The following is a 24,943-nucleotide window of genomic DNA, read 5'->3' as shown; positions in this document are numbered from 1 at the left end:
TCTTTGGCATTGCTCTTATACATCATCCCTGCAGCAGCATTGCTAAGGAAGAGACAGGGTTAGTGTCAGAAGGAAGTAGTCCCTCTTGACCTAGGGTGGGAGGTCTAGTTCTTGGGAAGAAAGGAACAGAGAAAGACCCTGCAGTCCATAGATTGGATGGCATTCCTTAGTGGTTCCTTCATTTTCCTTGATAAAGATTTTTTTAAGAGACCATTTAAAAGAGAGAAATTCTGCATGTCTTGTATATCCTCGAATTTTTCTTTCTTTCTTTTTTTTTTTTTAGCTGTTTCATACACTCCTAAAGTCTCCATTTAAAAATATAAATGAAATTGGATATTCACAATCCAGGAAGCGTAGCATTTAGGTCTAAGTCCACATTGAAAACCTTGAATCTTGAATGAAATGAAAACATGTAAAAGTGATTATATTTGCCCCTGTTGACAGCCAGGTGTTTTGTTTTTTTTTTTAAAGACCTTATTTATTTGACAGAGAGAGAGCCAGAGAGAGAACACAAGCAGGGGGAGTGGGAGAGGGAGAAGCAGGCTTCCTGTGGAGCAGGGAGCCCAATGCGGGACTCGATCCCAGGACCCTGGGATCATGACCTGAGCCAAAGGCAGACACTTAACCAACTGAGCCACCCAGGTGCCCCTGACAGCCAGGTTTTAAAGCCAGACAGTTCCAGCGGTGGTTTGTTTTCAACTTCTGTTTGTTTCATGCAGAATGGTGGAGCTTTTGTACCTCACTGGCCCTTGCGTTCCAGCGTTTCTCAGTGTGCCCAGCACCTGTCATCTACACGGGACAATGCATTTTTCCCCCTAGGGAATTTGGTGATTTTCAACAATTTCAGTGCAGAAGTCATCTTTCAAATCCCTAACCCCTTGGCCTTCTGCCCAGTGTGTGGACACGGGGTTACAGATACACCCGTGGATGTGCTCTCAAGATTTCGGGCGGCCGCAGCCTTCATCAGCCGCAGCAGCTAGCACACAGTATTTACTCCTACTCTGCGCTCAACTGAGCTAATAATTACTGGAGGTAGAACCGTTGAACTTATCATCATCCAGGGACTCACTGGGGTGAGATGTGTAGCATATATAGATATTCAATGTGTTGTGATTTTTTTTCTTAAACTTTTTTTTTTTTTAAGATTTTATTTATTTGCGAGAGAAAGAACGAGAGACAGAGAGCATGAGAGGGAGGAGGGTCAGGGGGAGAAGCAGACTCCCCGCTGAGCAGGGAGCCCGATGTGGGACTCGATCCCGGGACTCCAGGATCATGACCTGAGCCGAAGGCAGTCGCTTAACCAACTGAGCCACCCAGGCGCCCGTGATTTTTTTTCTTAATATGTGTTATGGCGTTAGGGCCTCAGAAGGGCAATTTTCTATACAATTCTAATTTCGTGTGAAATGATATGTGTGGTGGTTGTAAAACATTCTGTATAAGATGGGTAGGTGCCAAGCAGCCTCTTACTTCTGTACAATTTGGAAAGCTGGAGTACATGTTCCACAGAGGATGTCCTCAAGATTCAGTGATACTCTTGGTCCAGCAGAGCCATGAACCCTGAAGAACTATTTCATATGGACACTTACCCCATTAAAAAAGAGAAATAACTTACTGTTTTATTACAACCATATGACATGCTGTTATAGAAGCAATCAGATCTTCCAAAAACAGGAGACTGATGAGAAAACTACAGCTCTCTGTAGAGTGTTAGGTGACCAATTATTTTTTAAAGATTTTTAATAACATGGGAAATGTTCACCATAGAACGGACAGGAAAATATTACTTCAATGATTTTATTTATTTGCTTAGAAGAAAATACTGCAATGTTATCTCTGGGTGGTAGGTTGATTTTTAATTGCATATTTATATTCTGTGTTCTTTTCCATTCTTCACCGTTATAAATAACGGTGAACCATGGCAAACAATATGGTACAGGGTTTTCTCTCCAATTTCCGATGAAGTCCTTAGGACAGAGTCCAGAAAAGGAATTACTGAATCAAAGGAAAATAATATTAAAAAGGAACCTTTTATCTCAATGGTATTGCCAAATTAGTATCCAGAAAGGCTGTGCCAACGTCTGTTCCCATCAATGTGAACGTGAAGTCCCAGCAAACTGTGCACTCAGTCTTCTCACTTAAAAATACAATCTTTGCATCCTGGGGATGTGGGAAATGCTATCTCATTATTGCTTTAATTTGCATTTATTTTCATACTATTGAAGTCAACCATATTCCACATGTTTAACATTTGTATTTTTCCTTTGTGAATTATCTGTTCACATCCTTTAGCATTTATGCCTTAATGAGTTCCTTTGTATTTGAAGAGTATTACCCCGTTCCCATCTTCATTGCGTACAGTTTCCCTAGTTTATTGCTAAATATTTAATTTAGTCTCTGACGTCTTTAACATACAGGATATGTTAGCAACTCTATGGATCTTTACTTCTCTGCTTTTCTTTTATTGATTTTCGGCTTAGAAAAGTTTTTTCCTATTTACCTAAGTACTCTAATGTATGTCTTTTGTGTTTTACAGTAAAATATGAAATGAGGAGCAAAATTGGTTTTTCTTTCCAAATGCTTCTCTTTCCAACACCATTTGATGAGGAAACCTTTTTTCTACTCAGTTGTTTCTATTTATTATTTGTATGTACCAGAACTTAATTCTGGACAGTCCTGTTTTATCTCCTGTCCGTTCTTACATCAGTACTTTTTTTCATTATTATAGTTCGGTAATACATTTTATTATTAGATATGGCATTACCGTTCTTAATTATTTTTAAAGCTTTTCTTGGTCTGTTCATTCTTCCAGATGACCTAATGAGTCATTGGGAAACTTCCCCCCAAAATTCCATAGGGATTTTTATTAAAATTGCATGAAACATCTAAATTAATTTAGGACGACTTAACATCATTACAGTCATCTTTCCATCAAGAAGGATAGTATTTTATGCCCTTTTCTGTAAACGCTTTTTAAAAAAAGTTTGTTTGTTTTTTATATTTATTTATTTAAGCTACCTCTACCCCCAACGTAGGGCTTGAACCCACAACACCAAGATCAAGAGTCGAAAGCCCTTCCGACTGAGCCTGCCAGTTGACCCGGAAAAGCTTTTTAAATATCTCTCTAAAGTTGTATAGGTTTCTTCATATGAGTCCTAAATATCACTTCCAAGTTTATTCCTGGTCATTTTGTCCTTTCTGTGTGATTAGAGAGATTTTCCTCTTTGGATAACGGTCATTTGCTCTATTATTTGCTTCATTACCGCTGGTTAACCATGGCTGGCTTTGTGATTAAAATCAGACAGCCGGCCTTCAGACCCTGGCCCGCTCAGGGCTGGCCAATGCACACAGGGCATCATCACCTCTCTTGCTTTCTGCTTGCTGATTGAAGTCGTGAAATAATATGACCCATCTTGTAAGTGCGCCTTGACGGTTAAGCGAGGTCCTTCATGTAATCCCAGGCGCTCATCTGTTCTGTTCTTTCTTTGGATTCCCCGTCCTCCTCAGGTGAAGTGCCTCCAGCCCCAGGCTGCTCCTCAGCGCTCCACACTTACCACCCACAATCCAGTGTGTCTGTGCATCTGTGTCTGTGGAAATTCAGCTTTTTAGTCCCTGAGAGCCCTTGTGTCTTCTGATTTCACTCTTTGAGAGCTCAGATTTCCTTCCTTTCTGTTTTCTTTCTCCTGTTAAATTCTTCCTCCTCCCATGGCAGTTCAGGGGGAGCCAAGGGCCCCAGACGCTGTTGGGTCCCCTCCCTCTTGTCACCACACCTCCCTGAAATGAGCTGCAATTTCTTGGTCTGCCTATAGGTTTCTGCCCTCCTTCTCCACGAATGTCCTCTTGGGCAGTGGGAAACGCACAGGTAGAGGGGGGCCCCCTCGATTTCCATCTTGTGGCTGAGCAGAGAACAGGTGCCTGTCTTCCACTGAGGTTCCAGTGGAAGCCCCTCTCTGGGGGGAGCTCCCCCACTGGAGAGCAGGGAGATCCCAGCCCACAGAGTAGATTTTCCCCAAGTGTTTGGGAGTCAGTGGGGTCAGGAACCACCCACCAACCTGTGCCATGAACAGGTGTGGCCCTTTCCCCAGAGGTTTCACAGGTGAAGCAGGCAGACCCTCTCAACCCTCCTTCCACCTGCCTTCTACCTTCCCTCTGGGCGCCCCCACCTGCCCACGTCTGTGCGTACAGGAGAGGGGACTTGCCAGGAGGTTGGGGGGACAGTGACTGAAGCTGTCTTCTCCAGAAGTCCCTTGGCTCTTCTGTTCTGTTAAAAGACCTAAATGGTGATTGCTGCCAACAAGAAAACTATTGATTTTCTAAGTGTTTGTCTATTCTTCGCTGCTGTTACTACACTCCCCAGAATAACAGTTGTGTGTTTTTTCTAGACAATCACACTGCCCTCCGAGTGGTGATCATCTTGTTTTCTCCATTCCCATGGTCGTATTTTTTACTTCTATTGCATGTCGTATTGTTGGCCAGCATATTGGGAACAATTAGAATAAAAATGATAGAGAGCATCCCAGGCCCTTGCTTATCTGAATGGGAATTCTTTCCATGTGTGAGGTTGTCTGCTGTTGTCTTAAGATAGGTCACTTTTACTTTTTTAAGGAAGAATTATTCTTTGCCCAGCTTAAAAAGTCCTAAATGAATATTGTATTTTACTCAGATCCATAGAGATCAGCACTTTTAAAAGTTATATCTATTGATTTGATTTGTCATATTAATTGATTTCCCTAATATTAAATTGTACTCAAGTCCTGGAATAATCTATACCTGGCTATGGTAAGCTGTGCTTTTGGTATATTTTAAATTAGATTTTCTAGTTCTGGCTTCAGGATTTTTATATGTATCCATAAGGGAAGTTTGTCAGTTGTTTTCCTTTTGTGTATTTTGGTATCAGAGTTACATTGACTTTTCCTCTTCTGCTTTATCCTGGAACAGTTTATATGACATGAGGAATATTATTTCTCAACAACATGAAAAAACGAATGCAGTTATTCCTATTTGAGAAGCTTTTCAGGTATTTCATTAGGATTACTTTATAATTCTTTAAATCTCAGTCCATTTCTTTTCAATCTTTACTTAAATCAGTACTGAGAAATTACCCCTTTTTTATAAAAGCACTAGCTTCACACCTGAAAGACTCCGCCAAAAAACTGCTAGAATTGATAAATGAATTCAGTAAAGTTGTAGGATTTGAAATCAATGTACAGAAATCTGTTGCATTTCTTTTTTTTTTTTTTAAGATTTTTTTATTTTTTTAAGAGAGAGAGAGAAGATGCCCATGAACGAGGGGCAAAGGGAGAGGGACACAAGCAGACTCCCCACTGAGTGAGGAGCCTGACTTGGGGCTCCATCCCAGGACACTGAGATCATGACCTGATCCGAAATCAGACACTTAATCGACTGAGCCACCCAGGCACCTGAAATCTATTGCGTTTCTATACACCAATAATGAAGCAGCAGAAAGAGAAATTAAAGAATCATTTCCATTTACAATTGCACCAAAAACAATAAGATACCTAGGAATAAACCTAACCAAAGAGATGAAAGACCTGTACTCTGAAAACTATAAAGCACTGATGAAAGAAATTGAAGAGGACACAAGAAATGGAAAGACATCCCATGCTGATGGAGTGGAAGAACAAATATTGTTACAATGTCTATGCTACCCAAAGCAATCTACACATTTAATGCCATCCCTATCAAAACACCAACAGCATTTTTCACAGAGCTAGAACACACAATCCTAAAATTTGCATGGAACCACAAAAGACCCCGAATAGCCAAAGCAACCCTGAAAAAGCAAAGCAAAGCTGGAGGCCTCACAATTCAAGACTCCCACGTTATATTATAAAACTGTAGTGATCAAAACAGTAAAATCAGGATGGTACTGGCTCAAAAATAGACACATAGATCAATAGAACAGAATAGAAAACCCAGAAATAAACCCACAACTATATGGGCAATTAATCTTCCACAAAGCAGGAAAGAATATCCAATGGGAAAAAGAGTCTTTTCAAAAAATGGTGTTCGGGGCGGGGGTGGGGCGTCGCCTAGATGGCTCAGTTGCTTAAGCCTCCAACTCTTGGTTTTGGGTCAGGTCATGATCTCAGGGTTGTGAGATCGAGCCCCTCATCAGACTCTGTGCTCAGCTTGGAGTCTGCTGGAGATTCTTTCCCTCTCCCTACCCCCTGCTTCTCTCTCTCAAATAAATAAAATCTTTTTAAAAATGCTGTTGGGAAAACTGGACAGCAACGTGCAGAAGTATGAAACTGGACCACTTTCTTAAACCATACATAAAAATAAATTCAAAATGGATAAAGACCTAAATGTGAGACGGGAAACCATCAAAATCCTAGAAGAGAACACAGGTAGTAACTTCTTTGGCATCAGCCTTAGAAACTTCTTTCTAGATAACCTCCTGAGGGAAGGGAAACAGAAGCAAAAATAAACTATTGGGACTACATCAAAATAAAAGGCTTCTGCACAGTGAAGGAAACAGTCAACAAAAGTAAAAGGCAACCTACAGAATGGGAGAAGATATTTGCAAATGACCTATCTGATAAGGGGTTGGTATACAAAATATACAAAGAACTTATACAACTCAACACCCCCCAAAAATGAATAATCCGATTAAAAAATGGGCAGAAAACATGAATAGACATTTTTCTAAAGAAGGCATACAGGTGGCCAACAGACACGTGAAAAGATGCTCAACATCATTGATGCTCAGGGAAATGCAAATCAAAACTACAGTGAGATATCACGTCACACCTGTCAGAATGGCTGAAGTCAACAACACAGGGAACAACAGGTGTTGGCGAGGATGCAGAGAAAGGAGAACCCTCTTGCACTGTTAGTGGGAATGCAAACTGGTGCAGCCACTCTGGAAAACAGTTTAGAGGTTCCTCAAAAATTAAAAAAATAGAACTTCCTTGTGATCCAGCAATTGCAGTGCTAGATACTTACCCAAAGAACACAAATACTAATTCAAAGGGGGGTACATGCTCTGCAACATTCATAGCAGCATTATCTACAATAGCCAAACTATGGAAACAGCCCAAATGTCCATCAACTAATAAATAGATAAGGAAGATGTGGGAGCTATATATTTACACACACACATAAATACACACACACACACACACACTGGAATATTACTCAGCCATAAAAAAGAATGAAATCTTGCCATTTGCAATGACATGGATGGAGCTAGAGATTATTATGCTAAGCAAAAGAAGTCAGTCAGAGAAAGACAAATACCATATAATTTCACTCATATGGAATTTAAGAAACAAAACAAATGAGCAAAGGGGAAAAGAGAGAGAGAGAAACCAGGAAACAGACTCTTAAGTATAGAGCACAAACTGATGGTTATCAGGGGGGAGGTGGGTGGAGGGATGGGTGAAATAGGTAATGGGGCTTAAGGAGTGCACTTGTCATGATGAGCACCGGGTGATGTATGGAATGTTGAATCACTACATTGTACATCTGAAGCTAATATTACACTGTATGTTAACTAACTGGAATTCAAATAAAAACAACAAAAGCACTAGTTTCACAAAAAAGTTTCTTTTAAAAATGTATTAGCTTTATACAAAGTATTTCGTAATTTTTATTTCTTCTGTATTTGTTGCTACATATCTTTTCTCAGTTGTAATTTTATTTGAATTTTTCTAGATTTGATATGCCAGTAATTTATGTGTTTTATAGTTTTCCCCAAGGAATTTGCTCCTTTCTTTTTTATACACTGGTTACCATATGTATGTATATGTGTATTTTCCAATTAATTAATTCTGCCCTCACTCCAATTTTACTATATCTTAGTCCATTATCTTTATGTCTAACTTCTTTTCTAAATTTTTGTTTGAATGTTTTCTTTCCTATTTTTCTGCAATCTTTTAAAATAATGGAATTATTTTTAATGCTTTGAATTTACCTCTGAGGAAAGCTTTGATTAATACCTACATATTTGAGATATGTGATGTTCTTGTCATTTTCTTTAAAATTTATCTTGAATTTGTATTCTTTTCTCTTTGAATTTGTATTCTTTATTGATCAGGAGAGTTTTTCAACGCAGAGAGGTTTAGGGATTTCTGTTTAAATATTAAATATGATTAAGTCCTTGTTTCTTTGAGTTTGAGTAGGAAAATGTGGCCTCCTAATATCAGCTGTAGAGAGTTGATGTTCTCTCTGTAATCTTTCATATAATCCTGTATTTAAAATGTTCCATGAATATTTTGAGAGGTGTAGTGTTTGTTTGCTGCAGCGTTCAGTATACAGCTGATGACTTAGTTATTGCAATTGTATTGATTAAATTACCATTTTGGAAGCCAACATGGCCTAATGCAAAGAGCAAATGTGTGGAGTCAAATCAACCGGGGTTCGAGCCTGGGTTTTGTTACAGTCAATGGAACAATCTTGTATGGGTGGCATTATCTGGACCTCCTTCATGCCTTCGTGAATGGGGACACCTATTTTTACCTTTCAGTGTTGTTGAGAGAAATAAATGAGGCCCCTTACGTCAGATCCCTTAGCAATGTACCTGGTCTGTAGTTGGTCACAATTAATGCCAACTATTATTAAGTTTCAACACTTGATCTACTCTTAACTGATGGAATATCAGATAGTTTTATCTCTCTCAGCTCAGGAAAATGTCTTGTTACGATTCTTTTGAGTATTCTCCTGATTTCCTTTCTTGTGAAATTCAAGTCTCCAATTTCTGTTTTTCATCTCTATTATTTTCTCTTTCATCATTTCATTTCTCTCTTATTTCCCTCTGTCTTTATTTAGAGTAAGTTAGGGCTAGAGATTATTCATACAGTTGTCTCTGCAATTGCTCCCCTCCACACACATAATACATTTTCCAAATAGCATTTCTGTTTGTCTACATAAAATGAATACACTAATATGCTACTTTTGAGTAACACACAGAGGAGTGTACTAAGTAGAAGTGCATTAAGTAGAAAGTTTATAATGTGCAGGTTTTGGCTTTCCCAGTACACAATGACCTCTCTTTTCTGCCCTTTCCAGTGTGTGCACCCTGCCCTTTCTTGTTTGTTTATCATACTGTATGGAGGCACTACTCCACTAATATATTTTAGGCTTTATAACACAGCCCCCCAAAAAACCAGAAGTTAGAAAGAATACACATAGATATGGATGGAGCATGTGATATTTTTTCTGGCCCCACAGATGTTCTTGAACATCCTTTGCTTTGCTCTCACCATGGAGACCACTGTCCTAGATCATATCAAATTTCTCTTCTTTTTACTTCTGCAGAACTTCCTTTTCCATAGCAGACACACACTTGTGATTCCTTGTCTCTCTTGCCACCTGAACACAGATTTCCAGGAGGACAGTGGTGATGTCCTCTAAGTTCACACCCTTGACTTTCTTATTCTGCTGTGGTCAATTGATATTTCCCATTCTAATGTAAAGTGTAAATGAAAGCATCTTTTTCTATTTTCATTTCCCTATATTATCTAATATATGTAAAAACCCTGTGCTTGGGGTTCAGGTCCTATGGGAAACTGGCTTTCCAGATGCTGAGTTGCTGGAGGCAGGCACACTGCTCTGGGTTGTCTGGGCCTCAGTTCTGCTTTTACCAATGGGGTGAGGATGGGATGGTTCAGGAACTAGGAGGTGTGCTTGGGTGGCTCAATCAGTTAAGCATCTGCTTTTGGCTCAGGTCATGATCTTGGGGTCCTGGGATCCAGCCCCACATTGGGCTCCCTGCTCAGTGGGGAGTCTGCTTCTGTACCTCTGCTCCTTTCCCCTGCTCAGGCTCTCTCTTTCTCTCTCATAAACAGACAAACAAACAAATCAATCTATCTATCTATCTATCTATCTATCTATCTATCTATCTATCTTAAAAAAAAAAGGAACAAGGAGAGCTTGATAGATATAAAATTCCATGAATAGAAGCAGGGAATGAAGAGACAGTGCTAGTCCTGTCAAAATAATGGCCAAGCCATGGTGCAGCACAGTTAAGCATCTCAGATCTAGGAAGGTCCTACCTGTGTCACCAGCAGATGCAATATCTACGTTAGGACCTCTGAATCATGAGAAGCCAGCAGCTTTTCCTACTCAAGGTGGAAAAGTTGATTTCGATAAATTTCTGTGGCTTTGGCTCAATGACCCAAGAACTTATGAGTGCAGAAAAGGGCTAACATAGCAGGCTATCCTTAGAAAGGCCTGCTTGCAAGGTTAACCCTTGGGTCGTCTCCGGGAAATTTGATCTGGGGAGGGATTCCATCATACCTAGAATAGATCAAGAGTGGCTCACTGTGCCCAAACTGTTTATATATACAGTGTAGTTTATGCTGAACACCTGCTTTCCTTCTGGGAGTCTTGAATGTTCATACATGCAGGCATAGAGTGCCTACATGATCAGCCCCCTGGTAAAATCCTTGAACACTGGGACTCCAAGGAACTTTCCCAGTAGATAGGATTTCATACATGTTGCCACTACTAAATGCTAGGGGAGTTAATGAGCATGTCCTGTTGACTTCACTGGGAGAGGATTCTGGAAGCTTGTTCCTGCTTTCCTCCAGACCTCACCCCATGCATCTTTCCTTCCTGATGATTGTGCTTTATATTCTTTTGCAGTAATAAATCATAGTCAAGAGTAAAACCGTATGCTGTCCTTGGAGTCCTCTTAGCAAGCCATTGAACTTGGGGGTGGGTCTTGAGATCTCCAGTATATATCCCCCCTTCCAAGCAGGTTGCTGCTTCTGAGCCCCTTCTATGTAAAAATTCAAATGCTGTTGTCAGGTTTTGCCACCACCACCCCAGGTCCAGTAATGAGCCATACAATGTCCCTTTCTCAGCAGTCACCCTACTATGACCCTCTGTGGCATTTCACATCACTGGAGACGAACTACCTGCCCCCTATTGAACGTCTCCCTTGATTTCCAGGTCCCCCTCTCTCTTGGTTCTGCTCTCAGACACTTCCTTTCCAGTTCCCTTCTCCTCCTTCCTCTTATGTAGAGGGTAAGACATCAAAAAGGTGCTCTTATGTTTCCATTTTAAGCCCCAAACACAGGAACGATACTGTAAGTGCCGAGTTTCCCAAGAGCCCACTGTTCTTTATGTGTTAGCTCAGGCTGCTGGGACAAAACACCACAGACCAGGGGGCTTAAAGAACAGAAGCTTATTTCTCTTAGTTCTAGGGTGATCGAGATCAAGGTGCTTGGCAGGATGGGTTTCTGGTGGGAACCCTGTGCTTGTCTTGTAGACAGCTGGCTGCCTTCCTGCTGTGTCTTCACATGGCCTTTCCCCTGTGCAGTCTGTTCTGGTACCTCTTCCTCTTCTTGTAAGGATACCGGTCCCATTGGGTCAGGGCCCACCTTTATGACCTCATTTAACCTTAGTTACCTCCTTAAAGGCCCTATCTCCAAATACAGTCCTATTGGGCGTTAGGGCTACAACATACAAGTTTTGGAGGGGATACCGTTCAGTCCCTAACACTTTATAAGAGGTTGAGTTTGAAGTATTAGGCAAAAGAATTTCACTAGAGAGAGTTGGTGGTGGGCTCCGAGCTTTCACTAACCTTCCTGGAGTGGGGCAGAGGTGTTTCTCATTCAGTTTGAGCAAAAGATGTTTCCAGAGAGCCATTTATAGAGATTGACCCGTGTTTGCTTGAGTTTAAAGAATATAGGGGCTGGTGTTTGGGCCACATACGAAACACCTACAAGGCCTGGGCTGGAGCTGGAGCTGCTGCCTGATTAGGGTAGCCAAGCAGAGACAGCTGGGCTGCACTGGCAAGAATGCCTAACACAGAGGCTAAGGAGCAGTTGGTCTGGGGTTGCTTTGAGGACCAGTGAGGGCTGATAGCATCCCAGTGGAGAGAGAGACCACCAGAAAGCCAGGGGTCTTTATTTATTATTTTTATTATTATTTCACCTCATTGTGTGTGTTTCAGCTGGTTGGTCCTAATGCATGTTGTGTACTCCTGGCCCTCCCACAGCTTTCTACCCTAGCTCAAGTGCATTCGTTTGACTTCCATGGGAAGCAACAAGACACAGTCCTTAGCAGGTTAGCTTCCTGCACTTCTTGCTAGGTGGATCATGATATTTGGAAGCTTGAGGAGGGAGGATGAGGCCGGGTAGGAGTGAATGCCACCCTCCCATGCTGCACCGGCTTGCTTGCTCGAGATTCGTAAAACAACTTAACCAAATGGAGTTTTGCATTCAGAGTCTGCTACATTCTGTGAAACACAGCGGGTCTGGGAAGCTGCCCACCTTTGTCCCTGAGGGCATGAGAATCCAGAAGGCAGTCTGATGTCACCGTGCCGGCCTGGACAGGCCTTGTTTATTAGAGCAGTTCTTTTTAGTGGAAGGGGTTTTGGATGCCTGGAGGGCTGTATGTGAGAGGCCTGGGTCCTCTGGGAATTGACCATCCGAGGAGGATCACCAAGACCCCAACTGCAGGCAGAATGGCAATTTGGGGAAGAAATGGCTTTTAGGCGATGGTCATTTGTATTAAAGCCCCTGAAGGCCATCTCACCCAATTTCCCGCTAAATTCCTTCCTAAGTGGCCAGATAGGAAGACATATTGTACTCTCAGAGTTTGTAGACAGATACGAGCCTATGCTGGGATTTATGCCGGAATCTCTTATGCACAGGGGAGCTGGGACAACGTGGAGGCTAGTATCAGAGGTCCCAAGCTGAGTCTCTTGGCTGGCACATATTAGCTGTGTGGCCACAATCTAGTTAGTTACTTTTAACCCCTTCCCGCCTATGTGTTCTCACAGGTAAAGTGTGGAAGAGGAGAATCTGTTCATAGTGCTGGCTTAGAATCAGACAAGATGATAAATGCAAAGCCCTGAGCTCAGAATCTGGTATACAGCACGTGTTAAATATAATCCTTCTGATTACTTATTGTGACTCTTTTTAATGATTAAGAAAGACCTCTAATGGTTGACCTGAGACCCAACAGCTAGACCAGAGGGAGCAATTTAGATTTCACTTTGCCACTACATCCCAGGCAGCCGTAGCACTCCAGGCCAGGCAATGCTGCGGTCAGGGGAAAGAGTGTTCCAGACAGAGCCCAGCTATGACCCTGTTTCCCCAGAGAAGGCCCGGGTGTCTGCCCACAGTTTGTTCAAGTGCACACACAGCAATCCACTCCCAGGGTGGAATCCCAGCTCGGCTCCCTGTGTGAGTTTCTGCAAGCTACAGAACCTCTCTGTGCCTCAGTTTCCCCATCTGTAAAATGGGCTGCTGGAAGGCTTCAGTGAACTAGTGTATGGATGTTTCTGTAAGCAATGCACACCACATTGTGCGTGTCCAAAGGTAGATATTTTGATCATCATTAGACTGTTTAGACCTTTTTAGACATTAGCTTCTGCCTGGGAATGGTTTTCATATAAGGGACTTGATGAAAAACCTCCCTCTGAGATTCTATTTGTCTCATTTCTCCTGGGATGGATGGAGTGAGGGGGTGGGGACTTGGGGGCCATACTTCTGGGAGCAGCATAGATAGCTTATGGGGTGTTCCCAGTTCTGTTTTTCTGTCAAATGAGGATCTCCTGAAGAGATCTGTTTTCTAGTCTAAATCTGAATAGAACCTTTTACTACCGGTTGGACTGAGGTTGAGCTATGAATTAGGATGAGTCTTCATTTACAGGGGACCTGCAGAAAATGTTCTATGTACACATATATTCAGGAGCCAAAGCTGAGAAAATCCCAAGAGAAGTGGCGGGGGGGGCCCACCTGGACTATTTCTGCAGTTGTGGGCCTGCAGGAATCTATGTCCCTTTGCTCCATAACAGCAAAAAAAAAAAAAAAAAAAAAAGGGAGGGGGATCATATTTTGCTCACAAAAAATCTGAGGCTCCAAATGTCCTCTATGAAATCATAAGAAGCGAATTCTCACACGACCTGGACCTCTCCTGTACTCTTGGACTGACTGCAGTTGGCACTGCCCATAGGGCCCTGAGCACCTCCTGCCCAGAACTTTCTCTCTGGCCAAGGATTTGAGCAGTGAACGGGCTGCTCGCCTCACGGGGGCCATCATTTCTGCTTGTCAGCTTTGGGTTTGGTGTTCTCAGCCAAGGGCACCATCTGTGAACACTCCCTGATGACTTTGACAGCAGCTCAGTTTGGACCCTTGAAATACATCAGTTCTACACCGATTCGCTCCCAGCTCCCTGGGTGGGTGGGTGGGTGGGGGTTCAGAGAGGTGGGTGGTCTCTTTCCTGCTACCCGGAAGGTGGACGCTTCAAAGACAGCCCTGTTCTCCCGGCTCTGAGAATCAGGGGTTCTGCTACATCCCATGGACCACCCCCTCTTAGATTCCCAAGTGAGAGAAAGCAGTACTCACTACACTGCGGCCAGGAGCTTGAGTGACCCAGCTTGGTGGATAGATTTTAGTTAAGGTCTCATTAGGGCTTCGTAGAAAGTGATCCATGCCCTTGAGCTTCCTAGCCTTTGTGAACTGTTAGATGTTGTCATGGGTGACAGACATTTGGGATGATGCCCACTGCTTATAGAACAACATTACAGAGGGAGGGCTGGAGAAGGGGATCCATAGTACTTAGGGCATCTTCTTGTCCACTGTTTCTGGACCTCCCTCCTCCTCCTCTTCCTCTTCCTCCTCCTCCTCCTCCAACTCCTTCTCCTTTTTCAGAGCCACCCCACCACCAGGAACTTTTTAAGACATTGGTTTCCCTAGTTGCCTTACCCTATGAAATTTTCATAACACAGATATACTGTACATCTGTTTATGTTCTGTGGCCCAAGGAGAGCCACAAACCATTGTAATATCTAAAATTGTTTGTCTCCCAGGAATCCATTTTCACCTCATTGAGGGTGTTACTGTTTCTATAGAGAATGCATATTCTAGTCTGAGATGTTTTGGGCATCTAGCACCAGATGAGCGGGGGTGATTCGGGGTGAGCCGAGGGTCAGCGCAGGTGTTTAACAAGCGTACATCTATAGGAGACTAGGAGCCACAGGGAACTAGCTCAGTGTGAATGCCAGGAAGCCTGGGCCTTTTTCCTTTTCCTACAGCTTCCAGTTTCCCACTTTCACGAATACTGGATGACTCTTTTGGGGCAAATGTATTAGTCTGCATTTAAGATAGTTTCCTTGCCTTGTATTTTTCTGAAAAAAGTGAAGTTATTAGGGCAAAAGGTATCAGCATGGTATAGCATCTTAAATACTGTCAGTCCAGAATCCGGGGTGAGTGTACCAGGAAGGCGTAAGAGAGCCTACCCCTTCTCTGTATCTCTACCAACATTGAGCAATATTCTTTCTAGAAGTATTTGCTAATTTGAGAGGCAAGATGGTACCTCGCTGTTGCTTGATTAACCTTCTCATGATGACCAGTGAGGATGGAATTTAATTGATTAATTAATATTCTGAAGGTAGAATTTAATTAATTTATTTATTTTGAGGGTGAAATTTTCGATCCTCTATCCTGTTGAATGGGGAGGGGTAAACCAGTGTCTTCCAGTAACCCAGTGATTGCCCCACCCATTTGGTGCTAAATCTTTCCTTTCTCACTGACTTGTCACTCCTCCCTCCCCCCTTGGGTTTTTTTTTTTTTTAAATCTACACTGCAGTGTGTTTCTGGACTTGTTTTTCTGAATTATTGGCATCTTGATGATGACATCTGCTCAGCTTTTCGAAATAGGTTTTGAATGAGGGCTCTTTGAAGGCAGTTGCACTCTGGGAGTGGGTTGATGTGTGTGACTTTGGCAACCTTGTGTGTAGACACCTGGGCCGTCTGCACCAACTGGGCTAACATGTGGTGAGCTCTTGGTGGAGACGCCCTCTTGAGCAGTTCTAAGGGTGCAGAATGCCACGCTGATGAGTCACTGAGGCTTGGACAGTACCTGGAAGGTCTGTTTTTATCTGAGTTGGCTCAAGTTCACCTTTTGGTGAGGGTCAGATCTAGCATGAAAGATGTGGAGCTGAGCAAAGAAAAAACAAGCAAGAGATATCATTCATTCATTCTGTAAGTACATACTGAGTGCCTGCCATTGTGTAGAATATACAAAGAAGTTTCAGACTGGGTCCCTGACCTTGCAGAGCTCACAATGCAGGCGGGAAATAGGCATGCAGATCAGTGACTGAGATACAGGCTGATAAGTTCTATGACAGATGCATATGAAGGTAGATGGGGAAACAATTCTGTCTAGTGAGATGAGGGTCAGAAAGTAAAACAAAAAGAGAACATGATATTTAAGTTCCATCTCAGAGAACGAGATGATGTTCGTCAGGCAGACAAGTCAGGGAAGGCATCCTGGATGGAGGGAACAGCATGTACCGAGTTATGAAGTTCAGAAAAAGCATGGCATTTTGTGCAGAGGTGGGGAGCAAAAGACAGCGAAAGGGATAGTAGGACTTGAATGCCATCCTGGAGTGGTTTCCTTATTTTTGGTCAAAGATGTCACTGACGTTTATAAAGCATCATCAGTTATGCTTTGTGGGGGGCGGTGAGCTACTGTATGGGAGACAGTGTGGAGGTGAGAGTGTGCGAGCAGAGAGCCACTCCGCTAGTAATGTTGTAATTATAACTAGGTACATTAATTCTTGCAAACATTTTCCCACCACAGCCTTCGGAAAGGGACTAGTGATTGGATTGACAAGGAAGATAGAGCAGGCACAGACATGGAAGAGGTAAAAGACTTGATGTCTCGATATATGTGTGGGTGACAGGATGAAGGAAGAGATGGGGATGAAGCTGCAATTTCCTTCATGTGTGCAGCTAGGCAATTTGAGGTCCAGAAGGTACAGCAGGTGTGAGGGTGGCCATTTAAGTGGGGGGTGCTGGTTTGGCATTTAGATATGGAAATCCTGGCAAACAATTAGGAATATATGGTATTGGATGGATTAATATTGCCAGTTTCTTGTGTTTCCCTTGGTATTTTAAGAATGTTGCACAGTTTTCAGTGATGCTACCAGCTCTTCATTGATTGAGGTCACGGCAAGAAGAAAAGCGTGGTGATGTTTATTTCATTGGGCGCAGTAGGTCAATTTCAACATTTCTTCCTTTTTTTTTTTTTTTGAGATTTTATTTATTTATTTGACAGAGAGAGATACAGCGAGAGAGGGAACACAAGCAGGGGGAGGGGGAGAGGGAGAAGCAAGTCTCCCGCAGAGCAGGGAGCCCGATGCGGGGCTCGATCCCAGGACCCTGGGATCATGACCTGAGCCGAAGGCAGACGCTTAACGACTGAGCCACCCAGGCGCCCCCCTTTTTTTTTTTCTATCAACAACATTTCAACTCACATTTATATTTTCTCCTTCCAGGGGACGGCCAAGTGGACTTTGATGAATTCATGACAATTCTTGGCCCCAAACTGGTGTCTTCAGAAGGTCGCGATGGTTTTCTTGGAAACACAATAGATAGCATATTCTGGCAGGTGAGTACAAAATTGTTTAAAAGATTAAATTTGACAGTAGATGTGTGCCTGGGACTAACTTTTGACTCTGAATTGAGCTTCTGTTCAGCATGTGAAGATCTCTTCTGGGCTAGAGTGACATACGTTCCTTGAACCGGATGTCTAAGTAGAGGTCCATACTAGATCTTCTGAACGAAGTATCAAAACTATACCATTTGAGGTTTGGATGAGCGAACTATCTCCCTATTTTTTCCTTGTACCAGAAACTTTTACATTTGGGAGAAATGATATTCCTCCACTTCTGATTCACAAAAGTTTCTTTCTTGGGAACAGTTAGAAAGTACACCATTGGTATTGCCTGAGCCCCATTCTATCCCTGGTTCCAAGACATCCTTTTGCTGAGAGGATGGCCGGGTTGCCTCATGTGTTTAGATCCTATCAATATCCTTGTCCTTAATAGGACAGAATGGTTTTATCTAAGAATTTGTGTTCAGTGCTTCTCAATTTGCTCCTATTTCTGTCTTGTAAAATCTCTTAGGACATTTCAAATATCTATGTTCAAATTATTAAGGTGCTATGAATCATTTTTATATTAGTTCTTTAGTCTTAATATGTGCCTATCAGTTCATGATTACGGAATTTGGGAAATGGGTTATTAACCACTATATTTAAAATCTGAATGAAATCATTTGCCAAGTTAAATTGAATTGTTGGTTATACATGTAAAACACCACTCCAAAACAGTGAGGTTTCTTTAATTTCTTGATGTGTTTTTTTTTTTTCTTAACCAAAGATAATTCTCCAGTCTAGGTAAACATTGCAGTTGACATGTATCTCTAGTCTTATTCTGCTGCCCATCTTGCATATAACCAACAAGCACTCGGTAAGAACACGTTACGTGCCCTATAGTCTGTCACTGTGGGTTTCACAAAAGACATTGAAGACGTAGTCCTGGCTATTTAAGAAATTGGTTGGAGAAACACTCTTAAGAGAGAAAAAACACAGAAGGGATTCATGGTGTGATGGTTACTAGACTAATTATTTGTTAGCGTCCTCAGTACCTCGCACGTTGTACACAATAGATCCTCAATAACTATTTTTTGAATAGAACGAATAGCAGTTCCAGAAAGGAGACAAATGTGATCTTGAGGGGTCAGATAAGGCTTGGGGAAATGGGGCACTTGCTTCCAACTTTGAAATATGGCAGGAAGTGACAAAGGAATGAAAAGGGTGTTCCAGGCTTGTCATGATGGGTTTGAATAGAGTGGAGGCAGTGAGCACAGGGTAGTCATTGATTGATGAAGGTATAGTTTGAAGGGAAAGACCTCAAGCCTCGCTGGCAGAATGGTTTTAGGACTTGAGCAAAGAGAAGACCGAGGTGATCCCAAGGTCCCTGAATGACAGGGATAAGGTCATGGAGAAAAGAAGTCTTTGTGTGGAGTTGAATTCTAAGTTGGGCATGTTGAGTGTAAGGTGAAGGTCAGACAACTAAGAGAGGGAGGCAAGTCCTTGCCCAGGTGCACGCAGGGGCAGATCAGGGATGAGAGGCCAGGGCTGGAAATCCAGATTTATTATCAATCAGAGCTGGTGGGTGAAATCATAGGTGAGGATAAGCTCATCAAGAGAAGTTGCATAAATGAAGATGAGCAGAGAAGCAGGACCTGGTTCTGGAGGGCATCCAGGGGCAGGTGAGAGTGAGACACAAGAATGTGTCCCCAAACTGCCTCCCCAAATTGTGGTTATGATCAGCCCCGACTCTTCCCAGAGAAGGACCTCCGTGGTTCTACTTGTCATGAGACAAGAATATTTCACTGCTCATGTAACCCTTCAGGTGTGACTCAGCACTTGGAAGGACAGACAGGTAGAGGCCCTTAGCAGAAATAAAAAAATGAACACATAGTTAAGAAGATGGGGAGACACTGTTTCTCACCAGGTCATGTTTCAGCCCATACAGATCCACTCTGGATGAACATTCCAGAATTCCTTCCCTGCCTGATTTCTTTTTTCTCTGCTGTGTTTTATTCCCCACTCTGAGTGCTCTCTCTACCCTTTGCCTCTGCCTTCATGGCCCCCTGTAGCCTGGAAGAATGCTACATGCCTTCTAGGCTCAGAGCATTCTTCCTGACCCCCACCCTGGAGGACAAGGAGCTCCAGGTATTTAATCTACACCTGATATCTTCCACGTTCTTCAGCGTTGAACACCTACACAAGGAAATATTTCTCTCTCTATCTTGACTGCCTCTAGCATAGTTTAGACGTGCTATTATGCTCACAGATTCTCTGTTTTTGCTTTATTAAAGACCCTCTTCCTCACCTGGGGAGACAAACAGGAGGGGGAAAAGTGAATAAAGGGGGAAAATTCCATTCTGAAATATTTAAATGAATGCTTGGATGCTTTGGCAGTGGCTTTCTTCTCCTGCTGGTCCTCACACAGCTCAGAATTTTATGACTAGCAAAGGAGAACAGAGACATCTATCAATTCTCAGTAGTCAGCTGTACCCTCCCACACTACCCCCCTCCATCTGTCTATTCAGAGACAGCATGCACAAATGGTACTTAAAACATCCAGAGCATCCGGTCCTTCCTGGAAAAAAAAAATGCATCTTCCCAGTGCTTGAGTGATTTTTCAGGTTTAAGAGGAAGCTCTGTGTGTGTGTGAATGTTTGTATATGCATGTGTATGTGTGTGTGTTTACTTTGCTACAGTGCTTGAAGATGATATAGAAGAAGAGCAGCAGAATGGCGGCTTTCTGCCTCTGAATACCCAGGCAGGGGATATGGATATCAGGAGGTACGGATACTCTAGCAAGGAGAAGATTGTTTACTTAAGACACTCTGGCAAGGTTTCCCACTGGGGATAAAGTCAGTTTCTTGTAGAGACAGATAGGATGGTATACTTGGCAGGGCACATGAGTGATCTATTTGCTGCAAAATATATTACACCATAGGTTGTGATATAAAACAACAATAAATATGTACAATATCTGAAAGCAGCTAGCCAAGTGGTTCTGGCTCAGTGTCATGAGGTGCCAGTCAAGATGCTGGCTGGGGCTGTGATCATTTGAAGGCTCGACTGGGGCTGGAGGAAGTGCTTCAAGGTGCCTCCCCCATGTGGCTGACAAAGTGACGTGCACTGTTGGCAGGAGGCCTCTGGTCCTTGCCACACGGACCCCTCCATAGTGCTGCCTGAGTATCTTCATGACATGGCAGCTGGCTTCCCTCAAAACAAATGATGCAAGAGAGCACAAGGCAGAAGCTGTGGTGTTGTTTGTGGCCTCCTCTTGGAAGTCAAACTCCGTCATTTCTGGAATATCCTCTTGGGTACACGGCCCATCCCTTTTCAGTGAGGGAGAGGAACACCTCCTGGAGAATACCCGGAGGCAGCAGTCATCAGGGGCCATCTTGGAGACTGGCTACCGCAAAGGGTAAAGACTCTATAATTGGCTTCAGCCTCTGGTCTTACATTGCCACCACAGCCTTTGGTTTTCCCCAGCCTTTGGTTTCTTCCTACGTCAGAGGAAAACTGTGACCACGGCTGTTCTCTGTGTTCTGAGAAGTGATCCTAGCAGGCACTAGGCTCATCTTGCTAATTAAGTCCATTTTCCCGTGCTCCCTCCTCACTGGCATTCTAGTCCACAGTGCCAAGAGGAAAATAAAATCAACTGGGATTCTGCAACAACAGCTTCTTATCAGTTGGTACTCCTCCCAAAAGCTATGAGCCCCTGGTTCTGTGCAGGAAATTGGTTATCAGTGAAGGTGGGATATAATTGGCTACTAACGTAGCCTCCTCCCCAAGGAGGATGGTCTGAGGGCCATACCCCAGGGTCTCTGGGTACGCAGCCCTCTGGGTATGAGGCTCTCAGATTTCTTGGCAGCCAGTGCAGAGCCTCTCTCTTATGTAGCAAATAATAACTGCTGGAAATTTTTATTGTATTCTTACCCTTCGTTCATCAAGTTTCTGTGTGTTTGCCATTACTGCAGGGATATACTTGGGGAGGAAATGTGAAATGGTGTTTGAAGTCAGCCTTAGGACTTGGTGTGTGTTAACAGTGGAATGGAGGGCAGGGAAGGGCTGAAAGGGGCTGGGACTTGGGACGGGATGGTTTGAATGCTCAGTGTTTTGGATGGATCGCAACTGCAGGGAAGTGGGGTCCTCCAAGTTATTGTTGTTCTGCCATTCACTCATGCTACACACCCTGACTCCTCTTGTACCCAAGAAGGAGAGTCCTTAATACAGGAGATGCCCCCTGGTGGCAGGGGACAGAGCCCTGCTCCTGCATCACAGGCTTACCTGAGTCTCTAGAGCAACCCTTTACCTTTTCTTCTCCTTGACCTCCAGCACTGTGCAGAGCTGTTCTGCAGGGAGTTTGCAGACAGCATGCAAGGGCGAGGATAGTGGCAAGGATCCTGGCCTATCGAACAGCTCTCCCAGCCCCGGGGTCCAGCCAACGCTTCTGTTAAACTCTTCTCCCTCTGAAGAAAGAGAGAGAAGAGTCCCGCCTTGGCTGGGAGAGCTGAGATTTGTTTGTCTTACTGGAAGTACAGGCAGAACACCTAAGGCTCCTTCACTATCAGTTTTTTATGTATCACAACCAAACCCGATGCATCAAGACTTCACTAGTTTAGACTTTCTGTCTTAAGAAGTAAAACACATAAATATTTAAGCAAAGGGATCTGTTCACTGGATGCCGCTGGGTGTATGGGAACGCATCCAAGGTTGGAGGTCAAGAAACGGGAAACTCATGGGGCTCCCTGGGTTCTGAGCAGGCTCCAGAGTATTGCCTGAATGTCCTGAGCCTCGCTTGCCTATGCGTATGCTAGCTAGTCATTGTCATAGCTCGCTTATCTCACAGCTGTGTGCAATGTCCAGGACACTGTAAGTTATCCTCACATAAATGTGCGTGGGACACCTATCCCCAGGTGTAGTCCAGATCAAGGGCTGCCACACTGACTTCTCCAACCACAGGCCTGCTCGGCTTCCCTTCCAGCTGTCCACTCCTCCCCATCTGGTGGGAGAATACACAGCAGATGTAGTAAAGTACCTGCAGCTGTTTCCCAGGAATCTCTCCAGGCTTGGCCTCTGTCCCTCCATCCCAGATCCTTGCTCTGGTCTCATGCCTTCCCTGGCTTTCCATTTCTGTTATGGTCCCAGACTCCTGATCACTGACCTGTGCTCTGATCCAAACACTAGTCCTTCCCAGCCCAGGTCCCCGGCTTTTGCTTGGGACATTTACGTGCTGGCCCCAGGGCCATGGCTGAGATGAGCAGGGAGCTGTGCATAAAATTCTTGACTCATGGGCAATTGAGAGCCCTTGATGTTCCCCACTCATGACATATGAAAAGAACACTACGCAGAGCTACATTATGATCCAGATCTGTTAGGCATCAAAGTAGGGGAAAGAAATGTAGCAAAACATTAACAGTGATTTGTCATGTGTGGTAGGGTGATAAGTGATCCCATCTTTCTGTATTTTCTGGAATCTCAACAGTGGGCATACGTTAATTCTATCATCAGAAAAAGAAAATTAAAGGAAAGGAAATGCAGCTCCTAGCTAGTCAAGACTCTTAAATATCTACAAGTTTTTCATCTGTAAAACTGAAGATTACCTGGCCCATGAAGTTGACTGTTGGTAAAGCTTGCAGGACAAGCAAATGAAAAAACAGAAGGAATCATAGTCAATCCTGTGAGGCATTTGTCACATGGGGTCAAGACCTAGAAAACACCAGGATCTTTACTGTTTGAATTGTAAGAATAAATTGCATTCCAGGAGGCTGTCTCTCCTCACATCAAATCTGGCACCAACAGGATCATTCTCCCCCCCCCCAATATTTTGTCAACGTGCCACTCTATCAGAGTTTTGGATCCCAAACTGCTGCTCCCCAGATCTTCATCATCGAACAGAACCTAAATAGCTTTCAGAAGCGGTGCCCATCACAAGGGCTGTTAGATTGACAGCAAGTGCTTGAATCCCCAAAGTGATTTTACTTGTGAAATATGGAGTCTGGAAAACATTAGCCAAGCTGTGGGTCTTGAAGTGTGGTTCCTTAAAGGGCAGCACCAGCATCACCTGGAACTTGTTAGAAATGCAAATGTCTGTGCCCCACCCCAGAAACACTGACTCAGAAACCTCGGGGAGGGGGGGGGCAGCAGCCTGGGTTGCAGTAAGCCCTTCAGGTGACTCTGAGGCTCCTTCCAGGTTAAAAGCCCACGAGCCACTGAGATTTCCGGGAGCCTGGCAGGGCGTCTGGTCCCGCTTACTGGTCTGAGCCAGACCTTGGTAGGTGGGGGTTTTCTTTTATTTATCCATATTCATAGGTGTAATTGGTTGTTAGTCTGTAAGTTTTAACTGTTTTTAAAAGGTGGGAAAATCACATGTCAATAGGTAACTAGTTTTCAAAGTAGGAAATACCTTTCTAAGCATTAAAGCAATGGAAGAATCATACATAAAAGTATTAAACTGGGGCACCTGGGTGGCTCCGTCGGTTAAGTGTCCAGCTCTTGATTTCAGCTCAGGTCATGATCACAGGGTCATGGGTGAGATCGGGGCCAGCGCAGAGTTTGCTTGAGATTCTTTTTCCCTCTGCCCCTTCCCCCACTCACACACACACACACACACACACACACACACACACACACTCTCTCTCTCTCTCTCTCTCAAATAAACAAGTAAAATCTTAAAAAAAACTAGTATTAAACTATTAAATTGAAAGAATATTTCAAAAATGAACAGGAAAAATATGGCAATTGATGGAATAAAGCATATGTGAAGAGCATTGCTAAAGCAATATGAAAACCTGTTAACATGACAATAGACCGTGGAATAAGGAAAACAGTCAGTTGGTCAGTACTTTCAATAAACATATCAAAACAATTCAACCTCACTAGAAATCTAAGAAATGTAAATTAAAATAGTAATTGGATAACGGTTTTCACCTATCAGATTGGAAAAGAATAAAACTAGGATAATACTCAGTGCTGCCAAGAGTGGGATAAAATGGACAAACTCATACGCTACTGGTAGAAATGTAAATTGTACAACTGTCCTAAAAACTCTCTGGTGATACTTGGCTTCAACTTTTCAAATGTTAAACCCTATAATTAAAGATAATTCTAAGACTCTGTCATATGAAATTAGAGATGTAGAAAAGGCACTTACAAAGATGGAATACTGTATAATTGTTTAAAATAATGTTTTCACTCTACAGTCGGTAGAGATTGAATGCACAGTCTAATTACATTGCTGTTCTACATCTGTTATATATCCATTTATATTCATAGACAAACACTGGAGAAAATGCAATAATTCTGACAATGTTAATTATTATGGGTTGGAATAAAGGTGAATGTCATTTTTTCTTGATCCTCATTTCTATTTCCTGAAATTTCTACATTAGACTGATCTATTCTGTTATTAGTCAATGAAATTAACAAAACCTCAAGTTAACAAAATCCTATTATAAAACAACTGTTTTCAGTGGTAAAAAACAAAAACGTGGAGTTTCTAAGACACAGGCCCATTGTCGTGGTAAACAAAGCACAAAGTTGGTATGAGAGTATAAAAAGCATATAATCAAAACTGTAGCCATCAACG

The 24,943-nt window shown here is 43.0% G+C and overlaps 1 protein-coding gene across 2 annotated transcripts in view; it reads left to right on the top strand.

Annotated features, from left to right (window-relative positions):
- The window catches only part of CALN1 (calneuron 1), a 383,725-nt gene that overhangs the window by 208,553 nt on the left and 150,229 nt on the right, over positions 1-24,943 (top strand). For both annotated transcript variants that reach the window (XM_081819640.1, XM_081819639.1), the window contains one exon: positions 17,261-17,373. In XM_081819640.1, coding sequence (XP_081675766.1) covers positions 17,261-17,373 — 113 coding nt within the window. The remainder of the gene's footprint in view (positions 1-17,260; positions 17,374-24,943) is intronic.

This window comes from Leptonychotes weddellii, chromosome 5 (genome assembly GCF_054177405.1).
Source record: "Leptonychotes weddellii isolate Sample4059 chromosome 5, ASM5417740v2, whole genome shotgun sequence".
Lineage (NCBI taxonomy): Eukaryota > Metazoa > Chordata > Mammalia > Carnivora > Phocidae > Leptonychotes > Leptonychotes weddellii.
This window is presented reverse-complemented; position numbering and strand designations above follow the sequence as displayed.